Genomic DNA, 24,118 nt, shown 5'->3' on the forward strand with positions numbered 1-24,118 from the left:
CAGCCAGATTGTAGGCAGATGACACTGAGTAATAGCCAGGTTTGAGAATCACAGCTCTATGATGATGAAGTCTTACCTGTATCAGTAAATGACTGTATATCATATGTCAAGTCTATGTTGACACTTTCTGCATTTTCTACTCTCCGAAAAATTATCCCAAGGAACCACATTGATACGTAATTGTTGCTATAAAGTAAAATTTAAGAATTTCCATTAATTACTATTTTTTGTTTTTACAATGTTACAGATGCTATTTCATAATTAAAACTTGGTCTCTATTTCTCTATCTCACAAATATAGATTTCAGTGGTCTGGCCAGATTCTTAAAAGTGGCATCCAGAACACTGGTAAGCTACTGCCTGTTGTTCTAAGGAGGATTAAGTGGCTATGAAAATGACTTACTAAATATATGCTTAAATATGCTCCAAATACTGTGATGGTGTTTTGCCGGGGTTTCTGGGCTACCAAAGTAGCATGTACTTATTTTTAATGTTAATGCCTAGCCACTCAAACTCAAATATATAATGTGTTATAACTCCCATCAATGCCTGTTAAACAAAAATCTCGCAATTACTCTGAAATGATGCATATGCCAAATAACATTATTTAATAAATACAGTATTAAAAAACAATTAACTTACTCTTTATGATGTTCCTTACTCCCTGGGAATGACTGGGGATTCACATGGGCAAGAGTAATAAATTCATTCCGTTCCAAGTTTCCAACAAGTACACGTATTTTAGATTCTACTAATCCAACCCTAAAACAAACAAGGAACACAATTCATCTTATGTCCACTTTAAATCTGAAAGCTACACTCAAGTAAACCAAACAGCATATTAACTATGAAGCTTTATATGTTCATTAAAAAATTTCAGGCTGAGTGTGGTAGCTTATGCCTGTAATCCCAGCACTTTGGGAGGCTGAGGTGGACAGATCACCTGAGGTCAGGAGTTCGAGACCAGCCTGGCCAACATGGTAAAACCCCATCTATACTAAAAATACCAAAAAATTAGCTGAGTATGGGGTGCACACCTATATTCCCAGCTACTCAGGAGGCTGAGGCAGAAGAATTGCTTCAACCTGGGAGGTGGAGGCTGTAGTGAGCTGAGATCACCCCATTGCACTCCAGCCTGGGCGACAGAGTGAGGTTCCATCACTAAATAAATAAATAAAATAAAAATTTCGGCCCAATATATTAGGAACCCCATTTAAACTGCCATTGTAAACACAAATTATCTTATGTCAACTTTAAATATGAAAGCTACACTCAAGTAAACCAAACAGTATATTAGCTATGAATCTTTACATGTTCATTTAAAAATTTCAGCCCAATATATTAGGAACCCCATTTAAAATGCCATTGTAGTAAATAACAAGTTGGTAGACTCTTGTGTGTTCTTTTTTTTTTAATAGAAGAATTGCTTTATTTAATGCATTTCTGAAGCTAAAATACCCTGACTTAGTTAAGACTAAGTTTTGTTCATGGCTTAGGGCGTGAACAAAAATTGCTGGTTAATCTAATCCTGAATCTTTTTTTACCTTCAAATCTTACGTCTCAAACCTAAGGCTAGGTCAGGTGTGGTGGCTCATGCTCGTTAATCCCAGTACTTTGGGAAGCTGAGGCGGGAGGATCACCTGAGACCAGGAGTTTGAGATCCCCTGGGGCAACACAGTGAGACTCCATCTCTGTAAGATTTAAAAAAAAAAAAAAAAAATCAGCCAGGCATGGTGGCACGGGCCTGCAGGCCCCAGCTACTTAGGAAGCTGAGGCAGGAGGGACCGCTTGAGCCCAGGAGTTTGAGGCTGCAGTATGATCACGCCACTGTACTCCAGCCTGGGTGACAGTGAGACTCCGTCTCTTAAAAAAATAAATAAATAAAAAAGGCCGGGCGCAGTGGCTCAAGCCTGTAATCCCAGCACTTTGGGAGGCCAAGGTGGGTGGATCACGAGATCAAGAGATCGAGACCATATTGGTCAACATTGTGAAACCCCGTCTCTACCAAAAATACAAAAATTAGCTGGGCATGGTGGTGCGTGCCTGTAATCCCAGCTACTCAGGAGGCTGAGGCAGGAGAATTGCCTGAACCCAGGAGGAGGAGGTTGTGGTGAGCTGAGATCGTGCCATTGCACTCCAGCCTGGGTAACGAGCAAAACTCCGTCTCAAAAAAAAAAAAAAAAAAAAAAAAAAAAAAAAAAATCCTAAGGCTAAGATATGTTTAAACAATGAAACTAATATTGGCACATAGTATATGAAACAATCATGTATTATGATAGACTTGCATTTAAGAAAAAATTCACTAAATTTGGATTAGATATTACTAAAATACCTCAAGTTTCTTCAGATTTCTGCAACTTCATTTCTACCTCACTTAAGAAGTGTGACCAATGGCAGCTATATAACTTATTAATGACTTAATGAATTATAATAAGTACATTTTAACATTTTTTTAAAGAACATCAGCAAAAGCTTATACATTATAATTGTTGTGTGTGCTTTAACAGTCAATCCAAAAAAATCTGTGTCATTCCAGTGTCATCTAAATGAGAGGTTGGTAAACTTTTTCTGTAAAGGGCTAAACAGTAAATTTTAGGGTTTCTGGGCCATACAGCCTCAGTTACAACTATTCAAATTTGCTAGGAAGCCCAGAAGCAGCCACAGATAATATGTAAATGAAGAAACATGGCTATATTCCAATAAAACATTATGAAAAATAGGTGGCAGATTGAATTTGGCCTAGACCCTATTTTCTGACTCCTGCTATAGACAAAATACTGTTTCAGTGACAGGATTATTTTCAGAGTCCCTTTAATTACCAATGAAATAAGCATTAAACTCCTGAAGTAAAAATAAAACAGTATTGTTGTTTTGCTTTTCCAGAAGTCAGACCCAAGGAAAGTACAACCATCTCTGGTGGTCTAACAGCTTCCACTTGATAGAGCCAAGGATGTAAATATACTGGAGGCAGAGGGGATAAATTCAGATGTGCTAGAAAGAATACCTACTTCTTGAACACAAATATCTCCTATCTGTTGATGGAAGCTAAATCTGAAAAATTTATGCCATATCTCCTAAAAGGATATAGAAAATGTCTTTTCTTTTGAGTTTTGTTGGAGGTAAACATGATGGCAAAAATAGAAAACTTATTAAGACGGTGGCTATCAGAATCATCCAGACTAGCTCAAAATTTTGCTTAAATCTGAGAAACAACAAGAAGCAGAATTTATATATATATCCTTCTCTCATGTCCCTCCTGATGCTGAAACATTAATTTGATGACATATTTTAAACACTGAAGCTCCGTGGTCATATACAACAATCACCAGTAAGATATAATAATTTTACGGATCACTTGAGATCAGGAGTTTGAGACCAGCCTGACCAATATGGTGAAACCCCGTCTCTACTAAAATTACAAAAATTAGCCATAGGGTATGATAGCATGCACCTGTAGTCCCAGCTGTTCAGGAGGCTAAGGCAGGAAAATCACTTGAACTCCGGAAGTGGAGGCTGCAGTGAGCTGAGATTACGCCACTGTACTCCAGTCTGGGTGACAGAGACGCCCTCTCCAAAAAAAAAAAAGCCAGGTGAGGTGGCTCACACCTGTAATCCCAGCACTTTGGGAGGCTAAGGTGGGCAGATCACCTGAGGTGAGAGTTCCGAGACCAGCTTGGCCAACATGGCGAAACTGAGATCACGACACTGCACTCCAGCCTGCACAACAGTGAGACTCTCTCTCTCTCTCTCAAAAAAAAAAAATAATAATAATAATAATTTTGTAAATCAAGCAAGAGTATTTTATAAATGGTAAAGCACCATGTAAATATGTCACTATTATCACACACTAGGTAGAAAACTTGAAATAGAAGTCTTACCACTCTAGATGGTTTTCTTCTGTTGATGCGCTGGCAGTCAATACTATATAATGTCTGAAGAATTTTCAGCAACAATCAGGAAAAAAAAGCCAGAAAAATTATTAAGGCCTGCTTTTTAATCATCCCTTTTTTTTCCCTCCCTCTCACTGAACAAATGAGCTAATAAAGGCACGCGGTTTATGAAAATTAAATGTGCTCTGATTTTCACAAAATTAATTCTAGGTCCTACAAGTATAAAACAATTAACTTTAAAAAGTTTCACTAATACCAGATTAGATACTAATAGAATGAAGAAATACTCTTATCACTTAGGATTTGTTAGTTTATTCTCTATCTTGCTTAAGAAACAGAAGAGCTGTCACCTGCCATATGTTAACTAAGTTTAACATTATTCCTTAAGAAAAAAAATCACGTACATACAAAATACAAAATTTCACATACCTATACTTTTGAAAGAAATTTGGTGGCTCAAGTAGTTTGGACCAGTCTGATTTTCCTTGAAGAATTTCATCTGTGACTGCAAGACCTAAATTTACAACAAAACAAAACAAACGAAGAATAAAGAATGATTTTGAGAGGGACCAGCTCTTAAATCACTCTATTACTACAAAATCTCAAACTCCACCACACCCAATTCTTTCTTTTTTTTTTTTTTTGAGGTAGAGTCTCACTCTGTCACCGGGGCTGGAGGGTGGTGGCTCTGTCTTGGCTCACTGCAACCTCCTCCTGGGTTCAAGCGATTTTCCTGCCTTAGTCTCCTGAGATTACAGGTGCGTGCCACCATGCCTGGCTAATTTTTGTGTTTTTTAGGAGACGAGGTTTCACCATGTTGGCCAGGCTGGTCTTGAACTCCTGACCTTGGGTGATCCACCCACCTCAGCCTCCCAAAGTGCTGGGATTATAGGCCTGAACCCACTGTGCCTGGCCCACCAAATTCTTGAGTAACGAAATATAAATATATGCTATTTATATTTAGAATATAAAATTATATTCTTAGAATATAATTTTAGAATACAAAAAATTAGGTTCCACCAGACTGGGTTGGCTCCATTTTTGGCCTTAATATTATCATGTACTTTGGAAAACTAATTACTAAAAAATAAAACAACCATATTTGAAAGAATTTTTAGGAATAACAGGTATAACGCTAACTGCCAATCCATAGCTGGAACAGAGAATAAAATTGTTGTCAACCAAAAACTTGTGGGAATATGTAAAGGGCAACAGGGCCAACATGTTTACCTTGTTTAAATTCTTCTACCATTACTGTTCGAGTTGATGTGGACACATTATACGTAGAATTCTGTTGTGGGTAGGCAGGGGTGATTATGGGCATGAGATGATACCTATCTGATGGATTTACCTGTGAAATTAGAAGCAGAATAACTGATCTATTCTCCTATTTCAGTTGTCCTCACTTCATTTCCCCAAAAGTCTGAAGAATATGAAATATAAATTTAATACTACATTTCCTCAAGTCTAAGAAGTACATTTCCCTCCCCAACTACATTTATTTCTGAACTCGGGTATGTCTAAGAGTCAAAGTTAAAGGAAACATTGCAGAAGTATGTTTTTCAAGCTGTTAAATTGATGTTGATTTTATAAACAATATCTCATGATCAAGGACATATAGTATTGTAACTACAAAAAGCATTATCTGGTTTAATGGTTCTCATTCCTTCTTCACCACCCACTCAATGGATGACTTCCCCTTGGTTACCTAGAGGAACGAGCACTCACTCTAAAAGCAAAATAAAATGCAAGATATGAGAGAATTATGCCATCTTGGAACAATGAATCTGCTTTAAATTGTATTGCAAAGCAAATCTTTTATTATACTTTAGTATTTTATTATTAGTAACCAATTACTTTTTTTTTTTTGAGACAAAGTCTCAACTTCATCACCCAGGCTGGAGTGCAGTGGCACAATCTCGGCTCACTGCAACTTCTGCCTCTTGGGTTCAGGCGATTCTTGTGCCTCAGCCTCCAGAGTAGCTGGGAGTACAGGCATGCACCACCATGCCTGCTAATTTTTTATATTTTCAGTAGAGAGGGGGTTTCACCATATTGGCCAGGCTGGTCTCGAATTCCTGACCTCAGGTAATCCACCCGCCTCGGCCTCCCAAAGTGCTGGGATTACAGGCGTGAGCCATCATGTCCAGCCGAGAAACCAATTACTTTTGAGACAGTTTTTCACAATGGATTATGACATTATCTTTGAGACACCCACTTATCTCACATGGGCGATTTTTAATGACATAACATTTGGATCAGCATTAGTGGTCCTAATCATCTGCAGAAAAAAAAACAAAACAGCAGAAGGAGAAAGAGCACTATAGTTATTCAGAAGAACAAAGACCAGAGGAACTAACTTTAGCTAGACTATAATTTAGAGAAATGTCCTTTTCCTTAAAAGGTTTAAGGAAATTCCATAATAAATCACATACCCGAGGATCCCAGACAGGCAAATTCAAATTGCTTTCTTCTGGTTGCTTCAGCAGCACAGGATTTGGCCATTCCCTGACATGAATAAGGCAAATTAACTTACACATGATCTCACTTCAGGTACTATATGAAATCTTATAATTATTAGACTGTTCTAACCTTCTACAGAGCAAATGTTCTGGGCCGAGCATGGTGGCTCACGCCTGTAATCCCAGCACTTTGGGAGGCTGAGGTAGGCTGATCACCTGAGCTCAGGAGTTTGAGACCAGCCTGGGCAACATGGTGAAACCTTGTCTCTACTAAAAACACAAAAATTAGCTGTGCCTGGTGGCGCATGCCTATAGTCCCAGGTACTCAGGAGGGTGAGGTGGGAGAATGACTTGAGCCCAGGAGGCAGAAGTTGCAGTGAGCTGAGATGCATGCACTCTAGCCTGGGCAAGAGTGAGACCCTGTCTCAATTAAAAAGAAAAAAAAAGAAAAGAAAGAAAAAGAAAGAAATGGGCTAAGGAAGAAGGTGAGGCATTATACAAAGAAAAGACTGCCTAATTTTAATACAGTCTTCTCTGAAAGGGCAAATATTACTGTGCATTAACTATGACTAATTTACACCTGAATCTTTCACTTCCTTCTCATTTGCTTTCGTGGATTTAATTCTGATAATTTTGTTACAGCAACAGCTAACATGTACTGAAAAAACTAGTAAATCAATGTGATTATCACCTCCATTTTACAAATGAGAAAGCTTAAGCAACCTCTACACAATAAGTAATTTGCAAAGCCAAACTTATTTTAACTGCTATCCCAAGGCGAGGGCCCGCATTTACAAATCCCTGGAAGAAGGTGTCATCTGGATGTCCCACCATTGCCTCAAATTTGATGTTTTACACTTTTAACTTTACAAAGGAATGTACAACAACAGAAAAAGTCTATGTATAGCACTTAAATTTCCAAACAAACTTACATACAGGTAGAGGTTAGTAAATAGTCAAAGTACTTACCACTTGGAAAAAACTAAAAAGAACTTATGAACTAAAGTAGATGCTGCTGCATTTGGATATAATTGGCAAGTTCTTGCAACTAGCATTGCCCAGGAGACGCCACCAAGGAATCCTAGCATGTTAGAATAAATACCACGTCCTAGAAAATCAATATATTTGCTAATTATTATTAGGGCTGACTATATATGTGACATTCTTTTTATTTTTTCTTTTTTCTGCTCTTTACAAAGTGAATGAATATCCATGACATTGAACAAGGTAACTTTATTCTTAAGATAGCTGGTTGGAACTTTTCCCCAATAAACAAAACATTAAAACTGATAAGCAGACCTTCACATTAGGCCCACAGTCCAATTAGTAACCATAAATTGCTAATCTTACCCTCCTTACTTTGCCTTCTAAAATAGACACCTCAGTTCTCTGCCTCAGTTCCAACTGCTCAACTGGGCTCCACTGATATTACATTGAAATGGCCTGTTTTTTAGTATTTAGGATTGAGAGAAAAGTGAAAGGAAGGAGACATTTGGAGAGACAATGGGGAAAAATGAATATTTCTTTAGTAATCATATTTATGGGTATTTTAAAATCAAGTGTAAAGCTGAAGACTTACTTTAGTATTTCACAGAATTTGGATATCTCCCCATAAAGTAGAATACACCACACCACTGACATTACTCATTTTCTTTTTTTAAAGAGATGGGCTCTCACTCAGTCACCCAGACTGGAGTGTACTGGCACAATCACAGTTCACTGCACCCTCAAATTCCTGAGTTCAACTGATCTTCCACCTCAGCCTCTTGAATAGCTATGATAACAGGGGTGCACCACCATGCTTGTCATGACCGTTTCTTATAGCTATCTATATTACGTCCCACCAAGTGAGCAAAAGGAAAAAAACTACCAAATACCAATTTCAGACACAGTAAATACAAAAAATATGCATCTAGTTGACAAAACATGGCATTTAATCTCTAAGGAAGGGCAAAGTGTTCATGTTATCGCTTCACTGCAAATTTTACTTTATTCTAATTATACAAGACACTTGAGCCCAAGGACAAAGTTTACTTGTTTAATATCTTTTTAGACCTGCACTGTCCAGTATGGTAGCAACAAGCCACGTGCTGCTATTTTTTAATTTGTATCAGCTTTACTGAGATGTAATTCACATACCGTAAGATTCATCATTTAAAGTACACAATTCAATGGTTTTTAGTATACTGAGAGTTGTGCAATCAACAACATTATCAATTCTAGAATGTTTTTCATGACTCCAAAAAGAAACCTTTAACTGTCACACTCAGCCAGGCACCGTGGCTCACACCTGTAATGCCACCACTTTGGGAAGCCAAGACAGAAGGATTGCTTGAGCTTAGGAGTTTGAGCCTGAATAACAGCAACACCTAGTCTCTGCTAAAAAAAAAAAAAAAAAAAAAAATTAGCTGGGCATGGTGGCACATGCCTATAGTCCCAGCCACTCAGGAGGCTAGGGTGGAAGGACTGCTGGAGCCCAGCAGGTCAAGGCTGCAGTGAGCTATGATTGCATCACTGCATTCCAGCCTGGGAGTCAGAGCAAGCCCCTGTCTAAAAAAAATAAAATGAAATAAAATAAAGTAAATATAAAGGCATACCTCATTTTATTGCACTTTGCTTTATTACAATTCATAGATGAGTTTTTTTTACAAGTTGAAAGTTTGTGGCAACCCTGAGTTGAGCAAATCTATCAGTACCATTTTTCCAACAGCATAAGCTCTCATTTCATGACTCTGTGTCAGATTTCAGTAATTCTCACAAGATTTCAAAGTTTATTATTATTATTATATGTGTTATGGTGATTTGTGATTAGTGATCATTGATGTTACTATTGTAATTGTTTTAGGGCACCACAAACTGAGCCCATGTAAGAGGGTGAACTTAGTTGGTAAATGTGTATGTTCTGAATGCTCCACAGACTGGTCATTACCCATCTCTCTCCCTCTCCTCAGGTCTCCCTATTCCTTGAGACACAATATTTAAATTAAGCCAATTAAGAACCCTTAATGGCCTCTTAAGTGTTCAAGTAAAAGAAATAGTGGCATATCTCTCACTTTAAATCAAAAGCTAGAAAAGATTGAGCTCAGTGAAGAAGGCATGTTGAAAGCTATGATAGTCTGAAAGCTATGTCTCTTGTGCCAATCAGTTAACCAAGTTCAGAATGCCAAGGAAAAGTTATTGACAGAAATTACAAGTGCTACTTTCCAGTGAATACAGGAATGACAAAAGTAAAACTGCCTTATTGCTGATAGAAAATTTTAATTTGTCTGGATGAAAAAAATCAAATGAGATACAATGTTCCCTTAAGCCTATGACTAATCCAGAGCAAAGCTCTAACTTCTTTTTAATCATATGAAGGCTGAGAGAGGTGAAGAAGGTGCAGAAGCAAAGTCTGAAGCTAGTAAAGGCTGCTGCATAGGTTTAAGGAAAGAAACCATCTCCACAACATAAAAGTGCAACAGTGCTCATGCAGAAGCTGCAGGAAGTTATCCAGAAGATCTAGCTAAAATCGCTGATGAAGGTGGCTACCCTAAACAACAGATTATCAATGTAGATGAAACAGCCTTATACTGGAAGAAGATGCCAGCTAGAGCTTTCATAGCTAGAGAGGAGAAGCTTGGTTATAAAGCTTCAAAGGACAGGTAATTCTCCTGTTAGAGGCTAATGCAGCTAGTGACTTTAAATTGAAGCCAGCTGGGTGCGGTGGCTATTGCTTGTAATCCCAGCACTTTGGGAGGCCGAGGCAGGTAGATCATTTGAGTTCAGGAGTTCAAGACCAGCCTGGCCAACATGGTGAAACCCTGTCTCTACTAAAAATACAAAAAGTAGCCAGGTGTGGTGGCACACGCCTTTAATCGCAGCTACTCGGGAGGCTGAGGCAAGAGAATCCCTTAAACCTAGGAGGAAGAGGTTGCAGTGAGCCAAGATCCTGCCATTGCACTCCAGCTGGGCAACAGAGTGAGATTTCATCTCAAAAAAAAAAAAAAAAGAATTGAACCCTTGAAGCCAATGTTCATTTAACATTCCCCTAATCCCAGGGCCCTTAAGAATGATGCTCACTCTACTGTCTGTGCTGTATAAATGGAACAACAAAGCCTAGATGATAGCATAGCTGTTTACAGCATGGTTTACTAAGTATTTTTAAACCCATTGGTGAGATCCACTGCTTGGGTAAAAAAAGATTCCTTTCTAAGTATAACCCCTCTTTGACAATGCACCTAGTCACCCAAGAATTCTAGTGGAGATATACTAGGAGACTAAAGTTATTTTCATACCTGCTAATACAGCATCCATTCTGTAGCCCATGGATCAAGGAGCTATCTTCTTGCTTTACCATTTAAGAAACACATTTTGGCCAGGAATGGTAGCTCACAGCACTTTGGAAGGCCAAGGCAGGAGGATCACTAGAGGCCAGGCATTCAAGACCAGCTTGGGCAATATAGCTAGACCTCATCTCTACTAAAATTTTTTTTAAAACTTCGCCAGGCATGGTGGCATGGGCCTGCAGTCCTAAGCTACTCAGGATTCTGAGGAGGGAGGATCCCCTGAGCCCAGGAATTTGAGAACAGCCTGGGCAACACATTGAGACCCTGTCTCCTAGTACGGGGTAGAAATCAACATTAACAAGAGTTTGGAAGAAGTTGTTTCCAACTGTCATGGATGATTGACAGAGGTTCAGGACTTCAACAGAAGAAGTTAACTGCCAATATAGTAAAAATAACAAGAGAACTAGAATCAGAAGTGGAACCTTAAGATGTGATTGAATTGATGCAATCTCATGATGTAACTTTAAGGGATGAGGAGTTGCTTCTTATGGATGAGCAAAGGAAGTGGTTTCTTGAGACAAAATCTGTTTCTGGTGAAGATACTATGAACATTGTTGAAATGACAACAAAGGATTTAGAATATTACATAAACTTAGTTGATAAAGCAGTGGCAAGATTTTAGAAGAATGATTCCAATTTTGAAAGACTTTCTACTTGTGGGTAAATTGCTATTCAACAGCATGGCATGCTATAGAGAAATCTTTCATGAAATAATCAATGCAGCAAACTTCACTGGTGTCTTAAAGAAATTGCCAATCACCCCAACCTTCCGCAACTACCATCCTCATCAGCTCGCAGACATCAACGTCAAGGCAAGACCCGACACCAGCAAAGATTACAACTTACTGAATGCTCAGCTGACTCTTACCATTTTTTAGCAATAAAGTATTTTTAAATTAAGGTACGCACATTTTTAAAGACATAATGCTATTTATTGCATACTTAATAGATTGCAGTATAGTGTAACTTTTCTACGTACTGGGAAATAAAAAAAAAAAATTGTAATTTTCTTTACTGCAGTGATCTGGAACTGAACCTGCAATATCTCAGAGGTGTGCCTTAACAACAAATTACACAGAATGTGCTGTGCCAGCTCAGTGGTAAGCAAAGGGATTTTTAAGAAGCTAAATATATAAACTATATATATAAAACTAGTAACAGTTCCAGGCTTTATTAGAAAAGTGCTATAAGGTAAAAACAAGTGAAAATCATCACTGTAGGCTCTTCCCTCAATAGCTTTATTGAATACCTACTACAGTATAAACCAGACTCTTTGCTGGTGGGAATACAAAGATATATAAGATGGTGCTACCCACAGGGAGGGGTGTCAGTCTTCAAGTTTTGACTTATTCTGACTACCTGGCTGAATCTAAGATGAAAAATCATGGGCTTTTAGTTTTAACCCAAGGGAGGAAGAGGTATACTACATATCAAAACACCATAACCATTGTATCTGAAAAGCAAATAGCTACTCCAGACTTTATTGGTCCTCAACCTCCAACAATATCATTAGGATCAGAGTTTCTAAATGTGTTTCTATCACTGGCAAGAGAAAATTAGAATTTTATAATGCAAACATAAAAGACTAGTGATACTTACGTTTTGCCCATAATTTGACAGCTCTTAGGGTGAGTCTAAAAGTTTCTTTATTTGGCACTAAATGCAAAATTTCATCAGTAACTCTACATCCTGAAAAAGACAAAGCAATCACTTCGCTATGAAGCAAATACTCAGTTAATTCAAATGCCCTCCTAACTTCCAGACTCTCCAATGCTAAAAATATGAAACACAATAAAACCTCAGGGTTTATTTTCTTTATGTATTTGAAATTTAGCACTCATATATGATAAATCACTTTGCTTTAGGATAATTACAAATTACATGAGCGCCAGGTGCGGTAACTCACACCTGTAATCCCAGCACTTTGGGAGGCTGAGGTGGCAGATCACCTGAGGTTGGGAGTTCAAGACCACCTTGACCAACATGGAGAACCCCTGTCTCTACTAAAAACACAAAATTAGCTGGGTGTGGTGGCACGTGCCTGTAATCCTGGCTACTCAGGAGGCTGAGGTAGGAGAACTGCTCGAACCTGAGAGGTGGAGGTTGTGGTGAGCCGAGGCTGCGCCACTGCACTCCAGACTGAGCACTGGGCAATAAGAGCAAAACTGTCTTAAAAAAAAAAATTACATAGGTAAGGCAATCCAATATTAGATGAGTCTGAGTTTGAGTATTTTTTAGTTTTCTTCCACATTTGACTATTAATCAAATACCTCCAAATTACAACATTGTTACAACTTCAATGTAAACCTTTTCCACAAATACTGTAATTCACTGTTACCCTCTGGAAAAATGCCAAAATGCAATAATGATTAAGTTAAACAAAAAACAGTATAAAACAGTGGTTATCAATCTCAGCACTTTGGAAGGTCAAGGCCAGTGGATTGCCTGAGGTCAGGAGTTCGAGACGACCCTGGCCAAAATGGTGAAACCCTGTCTCTACTAAACATACAAAAATTAGCTGGGTATGGTGCTGGGCATCTATAATCTCAGCTCCTTAAGAGGCTGAGGTAGGAGAATCACTTGAACCCAGGAGGCGGAGGTTGTAGTGAGCTGAGATCATGCACTCCACCCTGGGTGACAGCAAGACTCTATCTCAAAAAAACAAACTGGTTCTCAAAGTATGGTCCGTGTACCCCTGGGAATCTGTGAGGTCAATTTAAAAAAATAATAATAATAACGAAACTAAGGCTTTCTTTGCTTTTTTCACCATGTTAACGTTTACACCAATGCTGCAAAACCAACAGTGTATAAAACTGCAGGTACCTTGGTAGTCAATCAAGATGGGGCAACAAACTATACTAACAGAAAAAAACATCTGCACCACCACACACTTGCAGTTAAAAATAAAGGTAGGGAAGGCACATGTGAGACTGTGTGAGTTGTAACCTGGACTACCTGCTTTTTTCAAGGAACACCAGTTTTACCCGAAAGAATAACTGGCAGATAAATTAGTTATTCACAATTAGGTATTTCCAAAAAAAATGAACAAAGGGAATCCCTCAGTTCAACTAAAACAAATGACAAAATTTGTTGCCAAAAATAAAATTTAACCTTTCAAGTTAAATCTGGATTTTAGACAACTTTTATCTGCTACTATGAGCTTGACACCTTTCCATACTTTTTTGTTGAGACTGATGGTGATATTAATGAATGCTTTTTCTTTTTTCACATTTTGTAATGAAATGTGCATTAACATTTGGAAGAGCCAAATAATTTTTTGATCCAATATTTTCCCAATGACCAAGGCATGATAGTACAAAATCACGCATGAATAAAAGGACCAAACAACAAGACAGATCAGTGGATTATCATGTAACAGAATACAAAAAGTTTGATATGATTTTAGATTCCGTATTCTAACTTTTAAGAAATAATCATTTTTATTCAGCAAAACAGACATGAAAACCTCACAAACATACCAAGTAAAAGAACCCTTACACAAAAGACCACACAGGCTTCTTTTTATATGAAATGTCTCTAAGAGGCAAATCTACAAAGATAGAAAACAGATTAGTGGTTGCCTGGGCCTGGGGACTGGAAGGGGAAATGACTGCAAATGGGTCTGAAGGTTCTTTTGAGGGTGATAAAATATTCTAACACTGGATTGTAGTATACTGAAGACCAGTGAACTGTACACGTGAAAAGGATAAATTTAATAATATGTAGTTATATCTCAATAAAACTGTTAAAAAGAAAAAAATGTTACTGATCGAGTTTAAGAAGAATAGCCATAATTATCTGAAAAGGCTATTAAAACACTCCTCCCTTTTGCAACTAAGAGGACAGATTTTCTTTCTTTTCTGAGATTGAGTCTTGCTCTGTCACCCAGGCTGGAGTGTGGTGGCATGATCTCAGCTCACTGCAACCTCTGCCTCCTGGGTTCAAGTGGTTCTCCTGCCTCAGCCTACCGAGCAGCTGGGATTTCAGACAAGCACTACCACACACGGCTAATTTTTGCTTTTTTTTGAGACAGTCTTGCTCTGTCACCCAGGCTGGAGTGCAGCAGCGTGATCTTGGCTTACTACAACCTCTGCCTCGTGGGTTCAAGCAATTCTCCTGCCTTAGCCTCCTGAGTAGCTGGGACTACAGGCATATGCCACCATGCCTGGCTAATTTTTGTATTTTTAGTAGAGACGGGGTTTCACCATGTTCTTGATCTCCTGACCTCGTGATCTACCTGCCTCAGCCTCCCAAATTGCTGGGATTACAGGCATGAGCCACTGTGCCCAGCCTAATTTTTGTATTTTTAATAGATACAGGGTTTTACCATGTTTCCCAGAATGGTCTCAAACTGACTTTGTGATCTGCCTGCCTCAGCCTCCCAAAGTGCTGGGATTACAGGCATGAGCCACCTTGCCCGGCATTTTTTTTTTTTTTTTTTTTTTTTGAGACAGGGTCTTGCTCTGTCACCTAGGCTAAAGTGCAGCAGTGTAATCAGGGCTCACTGTAGCCTCTATCTCCTGGGCTCAGGTGATCCTCCCACCTCAGCTTCCTGAGTAGTTGGGATTACAGGGGAGTAACACTACATCCAACTAAATGTTTTATATTTTTGGTAGAGATGGGGTTTCACCATGTTACCCAGCTGGTCTGGAACTCCCGGGCTCAACTGATCCATCCACCTTGGTCTCCCAAACTGCTGGGATTATAGGCATGAGCCACCACACCTGGCCAGATTTTCTTCTTATATGTTAACCAAAATGAAATATTAAGAATCGACTGTAGATGCAAATGAGAATCTAGCTGTCTTCTATCAGGTGAAATATTAAAAAGATTAGCAAAATGTTAAAAAAAAAAAAAAAGGCCATTCTTCACACACAAAAGTTTGTATTAATTTAAAATGCGTTCATTATTTCTTAAATAAACTAATAAATAATTTTTAAATTTCTCAGTTTTTACTTCTAACGTGGTAAATATTGACAGACATAGCCCACATAAACAAAAGCTTCTGGGGGTCCTTAATAAATCTTAAGAATGTAAAGGAGTCTTGAGACAAGTTTGAGAACCACTACTATAAACATACACAGCCTTTCAAATCAATTTGTGGAAGGATCCTTAAATGTGGTTACATTATCTGTATAAAGAAAATTACAACACTTTAAACTCAGTCCAACCCCAAAAGTCAATTAATAGTCAATTCTGTAAAAATATCTATATTTCTCTAATTGTTTTGAAGCAGGTATCTGAGATTTCTTTTTAGAAGCTTACCATTTAAGCTGCGAATACACCTTATATCAAGGCTTCTCAGGCGAGAGTCGTCTCTTAGATCTAAATTATCTGATATGGTTTGTATTGCCAGTCTTGCAAAGACTAGATCAATCTTCGGAAAGATGCGAAAAAAGAGAAAAAAATTACATTTTCTCCTTTTAATCCATCCTCCCCATCCCACAACAAAAATGTGAAAAGCTCTGATTATTAGTTTGGGAAGTTCTAACAAGACTTCAATAGGCCTATGCAGGCAACCTCACATAGGAAAATCACTGTAAAGTTTTGTTAAGGTAATTAAACTTTCAAATTAATGAAAACATTTAAATTTTAGCATATATGCCAAGCACAAAAAAAAAAAAAAAAATCAAAGCCTTACTAGCAAATTTCTAGATAAAGATAGAAGATCCAACACACATTTACATTCCTTCCCTCTTGAAACTTCACTAAAATACCAGGAAAATTTTATTTTATTTTTTTAATATTATTTTGATTTTAAAGGCGAAATTCACTAGGACAAAGAGCAGAAAGTGACAAAAGCAAAATCTACCAAAGCTAGAAAGCAGATGGACAATTGGTAACAGACCGAGTAGACCTAAGAAAGTAGATAAAAACATTGTATCTAGCAAATAAAGTCAGGAAGCTGTAAATAAATACAGACACAAATAAAAAGGAACATTTAAAGAATAAAAAAGTATGCTTAGAAATTAAAAATATGATACAGAAATAAAAAGTAGAAAATCTGGAAGATAAGAAAATCCCAAAAAGCAGAACAAAAACATGAAGATGTGGTTAATAAGTGGGAAGAAAGATTTAAAAAAAAAAAAAAAGAGAGAAGGAAGTCCTGAACATCCAACATACAAATTTAGGATTTTAGAAAGAAAAGAGAAAAGACAGAGGGAAATCCAATAAAATTCAGTAAAATTTCCAAAAGCAAAGATAGGAGTTTCCATATTCAAAGATGACTACTGGGTGCCTAGCACACTGGTTGAAAAGACACATACCAAAGAGTATTATGAATTTCACAAGTGTCTCACAAATTATGAAGACAAAAAAAAAAAAAAAGATTTTATTAAGTTTCCAAAGAGACAAAACCAGTCATATACAAAGAATGAAGAAACAAAATGGCATCACATTTCTCAGTACAGCACAGAAACTACAAGACAATGAAGCAAGGCCTTCATAATAGCGAGAAAAAAAATTTCATACCTAGATTTATACTGAGCCAAATTATTTAGTGTAAGAACAAAATAAGACATTTTCACTGGACTTGATGATTAATAGGAAAAAAAGATGAAAAAAAAGAGACATTTTTAAACAGCAAATGCTCTTTCTCAGGAAGCTAGTGGATGAGCCGCTCTAAAATAAGAATAAATCATGAAAGAAGAAAACTCTAGAAACAAAAGGAAATGCCAGGATGATGGGAAAGGAAGACACCTGGGTGACAACTGTGTACCAGTCATGGAGAAAAGCTTAGACTGGAATGGGTGAGAAGACTCAGTAAATTTTTCTTTCAAGATGAAAATATCATAATACCTGATAAATCTAAACTTATTTAGAGGAGATTTAGACAACTCAGAAAGGCTGGGTTACAGTTGGTCGTAAGTCTAAAAAAATCAAGGAACTAAACAATTATTAACCCCCAAGGAAAAAAAAAAAAGTCACACAGCAAAGAACGGTTATCTAGTATACTTAAGTGTTTGGTTTTGAACACTGCTTATAAGATCATACTAATGTAAATGGGATCACGCCTATATTTCCAGTACTCCCAGGAGGCTGAAGTGGGAGGATTACTTGAACTCAAGAGTTTGAGACCAGCCTAGGCAATACAGTAAAACCCTGCCTCTATAAAAAATTACCAGGGTGTGGTACGTGCCTATAATCTCAGCTACTTGGGAAGCTGAGGCAGGAGGATCACTTCAAGTCAGGAAGTCGAGGCTGCAATGACAGCCTCATGACAGAGAGAGATCCTGTCAATACAAAAAACTTAAAAATTAGCTGGATATGGTGGGACACACCTGTGGTCCCAGCCACTCAGGAGGCTGAGGTAGGAGGATCAGTTGAGCCCAGGAGGTCAAGCCTATAGTGAGCTATGTTCACACTGCACTCCAGCCTGGGCAACAGAGCAAGACTCAGTCTCAAAAAGCAAGCAAGCAAGAAAGAAAAGAAAAGAAAGAAAGAATAAATAACGTAAACACTGAACTGAATACTGCTCCAAGCAAAACTGTAATAATACAATTATTTTAGGAGATTATGGGAATGAGAAGGCTGTGTATAAAAATCATGGGGGTAGTGGAATAAGTGTTGGTTCATTTTCCATGGTGATAAGTCCATAGAAATAAGAGAAAAGAAGGTATGGAACTATTCAAAGACTATGTGAGGCCTGTTGTGGTGGCTCACACCTTTAATCCCAGCAGTTTGGGAGGCTGAAGTGGGAGGATCCCTTGAGACCAGGAGCTCGAGACCAGCCTGGGCAATAGAGTGAGACCTTGTCTCCACAAAAAATTTAAAAATTAGCCATGGTGCCTGGTATGGGCATGACACAGGCCTGTGGTCCCAGCTACTCAAGAGACTGAGGCAGGAAGATTGCTTGAGCCTAGCAGGGTAGGTTGCAGTAAGCCATGATCATGCCCACTGCACTCCAGCCTGAACACAGCAAAACCCTATCTCAAAAAAAAAACACAAAAAACAAACAAACAAACAAACAAAAAGCCAAAAAGAGGATTTGAGGCCCAGGGTGGTGGCTCACAGCTGTAATCCCAGCACTTTGGGAGGCTGAGCGCTTGAGACCAGAATGGGCAACATAGCGAGACCCTGTCTCTACAAAAATTTAAAAATTAGCCAGGTGTGGTGGTGTGTGCTTAGAATCCTAGCCACTCAAGAGGCTGAAGTGGAAGGATCACCTGAGCCCAGGAGCTCAAAGCTGCAGTGAGGTATGACTGTGTCCCTACACTCCAGCCGAGGCCAAAGATTTAGACCCCATCTCTTGACTTAAAAAAAGAAAAAAAAAAAAAAAAAAAAAAAAAGCCAGATGTGGTGGCTCATGCCTATAATCCCAGCACTTTGGGAGGCTGAGGTGGGCTGATCATGAGGTCAAGAGATGGAGGCCATCCTGGCTAACATGGTGAAACCCCACCTCTACTAAAAATATATAAAAAATTAGCCTGGCATGGTGGCACATGCCTGTAGTCTCAGACTCCCAGGCTGAGGCAGGAGAATGGCTTGAACCCCGGAAGCTGAGGTTGAGGTGCGCCACTGTACTCCAACCCGGGTGACAGAGATTCCGTCTCAAAAAAAAAAAAAAGGTAATTTGATTTTTAGAAATATGCACTTATATTAAGCCTCATTTCAGAAAACAAACAAGTTAAACAGTTCCAACTAACAGTAAAGTCAGAAAAATATTAAGCACTTACTTCAATACCATCAAATTCAAATTTTATAACAGGTACAAAGGCATCTTCTACAGCCTACAAAAAAGGAAAACAATTATAACACATAGGTGTAACCGCTTCTCTATCCTTCTTAACTACCAATAATGTGAATATATTTGCTCCCAATTTGTATTTTAACTCAATAGACAAAGTGAAAATGTTTTTACATTCCAGGTTAAGTATTTCTACTTTGTTACCTGTATTATGTAAGACACAGAAAATGCCTGTAACAGTATCTAATTTATTATCCCTTTAAAAATATTCCTCAGAACTGGGAAGCAAACTTGACGGTTTGTAGCCATAAAAAAGAATGAGTTCATGTCCTTTGCAGGGACATGGATGAAGCTGGAAGCCATCATTCTCAGCAAACTAACACAGGAACAGAAAACAAACACTGCAAGTTCTCACTCATAAGGGGGAGCTGAACAATGAGAACACATGGACACATGGAGGGAACATCACATACCAGGGCCTGTAGGAGAGTGGGGGAAAGGGAAGGGAGAGCATTAGGATAAATACCTAATGCATGTCAGGCTTAAAACCTAGATAATGGGCCAGGCACTGTGGCTCACCTATGTAATCCCAGAACTCTGAGAGGCCCAGATGGGTGGATCACCTGAGGTCAGGAGTTCAAGATCAGCTTGACCAACATGGCGAAAACCTGTTTCTACTAAAAATATAATATTAGATGGGCATGTCTGTAATCCCAGCTACTCAGGAGGCTGAGGCAGAAAATTGCTGGAACCTGAGAGGTAGAGAGGTTGCAGTGAGCTGAGATTGTGCCATTGCACTCCAGCCTGGGTAACAAGAGCAAAACTTGGTCTCAAAAAAAACTCACCATGGTACATATGTACCTATGTAAGAAATCTGCACATCCTGCACGTGTATCCCAGAACTTAAAAGTTAAAAAAACAACTTGCTATCATCTGCGTACTTAGATTTTCTTGAGTGTGAACTGAAAACTGATTATCTAGAAAGGCTACTAGAAATTTTAAAATAATGAGAGCTCATGACTAACCTATTAAAAATGTAATTAATATAGTTGAGATTAATTTAGATTTAGCAGAAACAATGATTTTGAGTCTTCCTTAACAACCCAACCTAACAAATTCTTAACTTCCTTGTCAAAAACATTCTCAGATTCCCCAAATATCACACATTTTTTGACCTTCACCTTATTCTAGCACTTCAGAATGCATTAACACTATTTTGTTTATTTAGTTTGCCAAACCCCCTCCTCAGTAAACAATGTCTTTACTAGTGTATCTGTAAGACTAATGCCAGAATCTAACAAATTACTGGTGCTGAAACTGTATTTGCTGAATGAAGTGAACCTTAACAGCACTCATCATTTGGTATGTATCAATCATTATTGGCTATGACAGTAAATGACTTACGTAAATTATCTCATTGATACTCAAAAAACCTTATTAAAAAGTTATTACATCTCCATTTTACAGAGGAAGAAACAAGTTCAGAGGATTAGGTTACTTGACCAAGATCTAAGAGCTTTTATGTGGTAGATTCTAGATGCAAACCCAAGTCTGTGTAACTATAAGACCCATGTTCTTATCCATCATATAATCATCACTTATTAAAGTTACTCTTATTACCTATCTCCTAATAGCAATTTAGGAGGTATTTCAATAATCTTAAGCCCTGGCTTTTATAGGTATTTGTTACCAATCTATATTCAAAATATTAAATGCCAGAGGATACTTACTCTTAAGTTTCTAATGCCATCTTGATGTTTCAATTTTTCAAAAAAAGACTGAAAAAAGTCAGATCTCTCCACGTGTCTTGGAGCTACACAAAGTGCATCAATGTCAGCTCCTGCAAATTAAAGTAGTTCTTAATTAGAATATATTATTTGTTATATTTTTTGTTAAAGTACACATAAATATATGTACAGAAGAAAGTATGGAAGCTGAGTATAAGAAAACATTAACGGCCGGGCGCAGTGGCTCACACCTGTAATCCCAGCACTTTGGGAGGCTGAGGCGAGTGGATCACAAGGTCAAGAGATCGAGACCATCCTGGTCAACATGGTGAAACCCTGTCTCTACTAAAAATACAAAAATTAGCTGGGCATGGTGGCGCGTGCCTGCAGTCCCAGCTACTCAGGAGGCTGAGGCAGAAGAATTGCCTGAACCCAGGAGGTGGAGGTTGCGGTGAGCCGAGATCGTGCCATTGCACTCCAGCCTGGGTGACAAGAGCGAAACTCCGTCTCAAAAAAAAAACAAAAAAACAAAACAAAAAAAAACATTAACAACAATTAGCTCTAAGTAGTGAAATACTGGGGACTTTGTTGTCCTGTATTTTCTAATTATGAACAAAAGTTTGTTATTGAATGTTCTTAGCACTAGAACATAGAAAAGTAGTTACCTTTGGTGTGTACTCCAAGTCTATAGGATCCAAACGTGAAAATTTTACCACCAACAGTAGCCACAACAGAAGGTGGGAGGTTCTAAAATAAAATTAAGCAGAAGACATTCAATTATTCCGATTATTTAGTGTGAAAGTCACCTCAATGTTGGTTGGGTGTTGTGGCTTATGCCTGTAATCCCAGTACTTTGGGAGGCTGAGATGGGCGGATCACCTGAGATTAGCAGTTCAAGACCAGCCTGGCCAATACATGTGGAAACCTTGTCTCTATTAAAAATACAAAAATAAGCTGGGCATGGGGTCACACACCTGTAATCCCCACCAGGCGTGGTGGTGGTGCCAGTGATCTCAGCTAGTCAGTATGCTGAGGCAGGAAAATCACTTGAACCTGAAAGGTAGAGGTTGCAGTGAGCAACCTTAATTACCAAACTAATGCGCTTTCAGCTCTCTACAACTAATACTCTTGGCCAATCCCATATCCCCTTTAGTTTTTGTGAGGTATGTTTAATTTCTTAATTCTAGCTCTACAACCTTTCTGTAAGTCATTCCGACATGATCTTATGATAGCGATTCTAACAAGCTTAATTAACATTTCTTGGATTATAATGTAATTAAAATGCTACTTTTTGGCCAAGCATGGTGGCTCATGCCTATAATCCCAGCACTTTGGGGGGCCAAGGCGAGAGGACCATTTGTGTCCAGTTCAAGACCAGCCTAGGCAACACAATGAGACCCCATCTCTACAAAAAATAAAAAAAATTAGCTGGGCAGGGTGGCATGTGCCTCTAGTCCCACCTACTCGGGAGGCTGCGGTAGGAGCCCAGGAGGCTGAACTTCAACAAGAATGAGACTCTGCCTCAAAGAAAAAAGCTGCTTTTTGCCTCTCTTCAGAGCCAATTCCAAAAGCCTATCAGGTATTCACTCAAGTATCCTGATTCACTTCAATATCTAGCCTCAAACAAGCAAAAAAATTCTTCCAATGATAACAGTCAGATACTGCTTCTGATTTCTCTATTTTTGTTTCTCATCCTTACTACCAAACTTCTTCTTCTTGGCTTACCAATTCTTAGCTTACATCCCTCACATGTGTGACCTCCTTTCTATTTAACTACTCCTCCCCCTAATTCTAGGCTATTTAATAGCATCCTAAACTCTCTAATTAATCTTCCTTTTCTCTTTCACTATCTTGTATAAAATCCACTCACCCATGTTCTTAAATTACTCTATTAAATAGCTGTTCTACTCAAAAGTTGCCAATGCTGCCTTCTCTAATGACTGAGGTAAGGATCCTTGGGCCTGCTGCTGAAAATCTTCACAACATGTTCCCATGGATCTTTCTTGCCTTGTCTTCTTATCTTCCTTTCTGAAGCTCCAACTACCAACCAACCAACCAACCAACCAACATGCTTATAGAATCCAATCTCCTTTCCACTGCATTTGCCATTGTCCCTGCCAAAAGTGCTTGCCCATCCTCTCTGGACATCTTTTTTGTTTATCTTTTTTTAAACAGATGGAGATGGGCTCTCACTGTGTTGCCCAGGCTGAAGTGAGCATAGCAGTGTGATCTTAGCTCACTGCAGCCTCAAACTAGTGAGCACAAAGTATTCCTCCTGCCTCAGCTTCCAGAGTATCTGAGACTACAGGCACACACCACTGTGCCTGGGTAATTTTAAAATAATTTTTGTAGAGATGGAGTCTTGCTTTGTTGCCCAGGCTAGTCTCAAGTTCCTGTTTTCAAGCAATCCTCCTGCCTTGGCCTCCCAAAGTGCCGGGATCACAGGCATGAGCCACCATGTCCAGCCTCTGGGTATCAATATCATCCACTTTTGCAAGTTCACTTCAAGTTCCACCTTTTCCATGAAGCCTTCCCTGGTTATTCTAACTCCCTAACAAGGTTTTTTTGCCTGTGTTCTCTGCTATTATAATCTTTAAATTCTTTTTTCCTATATTTACTAACATTTTGGTATGTCTCAACTCTTCAATCATATTTAAATTTCTGAAAGGTAAGAACTGTGTCTGCTACTTCTCTGTATTTTCTCACAATGCCCAGTACAAGTTCTAAAGAATATCGTCTGATTAACTTGAATAAAAGTATCTATATAATAGGATAGTATGCTTGTTAATGCCTCTATTTAATGATTACTAATATTAAGAGTATCACAAATAATTTTATAGCTATAAAGGAGTCAGTAAATTTATGAATCAGATTTTTTTTTAAGAGATACAGTCTTGGGCCGGGCGTAGTGGCTCATGCCTGTAATCCCAGCACTTTGGGAGGCCGAGGTGGGTAGATCACGAGGTCAGAAGACAGAAGATCAAGACCATCCTGGTCAACATGGTGAAACCCTGTCTCTACTAAAAATA

The 24,118-nt window shown here is 38.5% G+C and overlaps 1 protein-coding gene across 1 annotated transcript in view; it reads right to left on the bottom strand.

Annotated features, from left to right (window-relative positions):
* PAPOLG (poly(A) polymerase gamma) overlaps nt 1-24,118 on the bottom strand; it is a 44,407-nt gene that overhangs the window by 10,246 nt on the left and 10,043 nt on the right. The window contains exons 4-15 of the mRNA XM_003922719.4: nt 21,755-21,836; nt 21,093-21,202; nt 19,352-19,405; nt 15,942-16,053; nt 12,276-12,365; nt 7,321-7,459; nt 6,325-6,397; nt 5,120-5,240; nt 4,319-4,403; nt 3,878-3,931; nt 642-761; nt 77-186 (exon numbers count right to left, since the gene is read on the bottom strand). Of these exons, the coding sequence (XP_003922768.1) occupies nt 77-186; nt 642-761; nt 3,878-3,931; nt 4,319-4,403; nt 5,120-5,240; nt 6,325-6,397; nt 7,321-7,459; nt 12,276-12,365; nt 15,942-16,053; nt 19,352-19,405; nt 21,093-21,202; nt 21,755-21,836 (1,150 nt within the window). The remainder of the gene's footprint in view (nt 1-76; nt 187-641; nt 762-3,877; nt 3,932-4,318; nt 4,404-5,119; nt 5,241-6,324; nt 6,398-7,320; nt 7,460-12,275; nt 12,366-15,941; nt 16,054-19,351; nt 19,406-21,092; nt 21,203-21,754; nt 21,837-24,118) is intronic.

Source organism: Saimiri boliviensis, chromosome 1, assembly GCF_048565385.1.
Source record: "Saimiri boliviensis isolate mSaiBol1 chromosome 1, mSaiBol1.pri, whole genome shotgun sequence".
NCBI lineage: Eukaryota > Metazoa > Chordata > Mammalia > Primates > Cebidae > Saimiri > Saimiri boliviensis.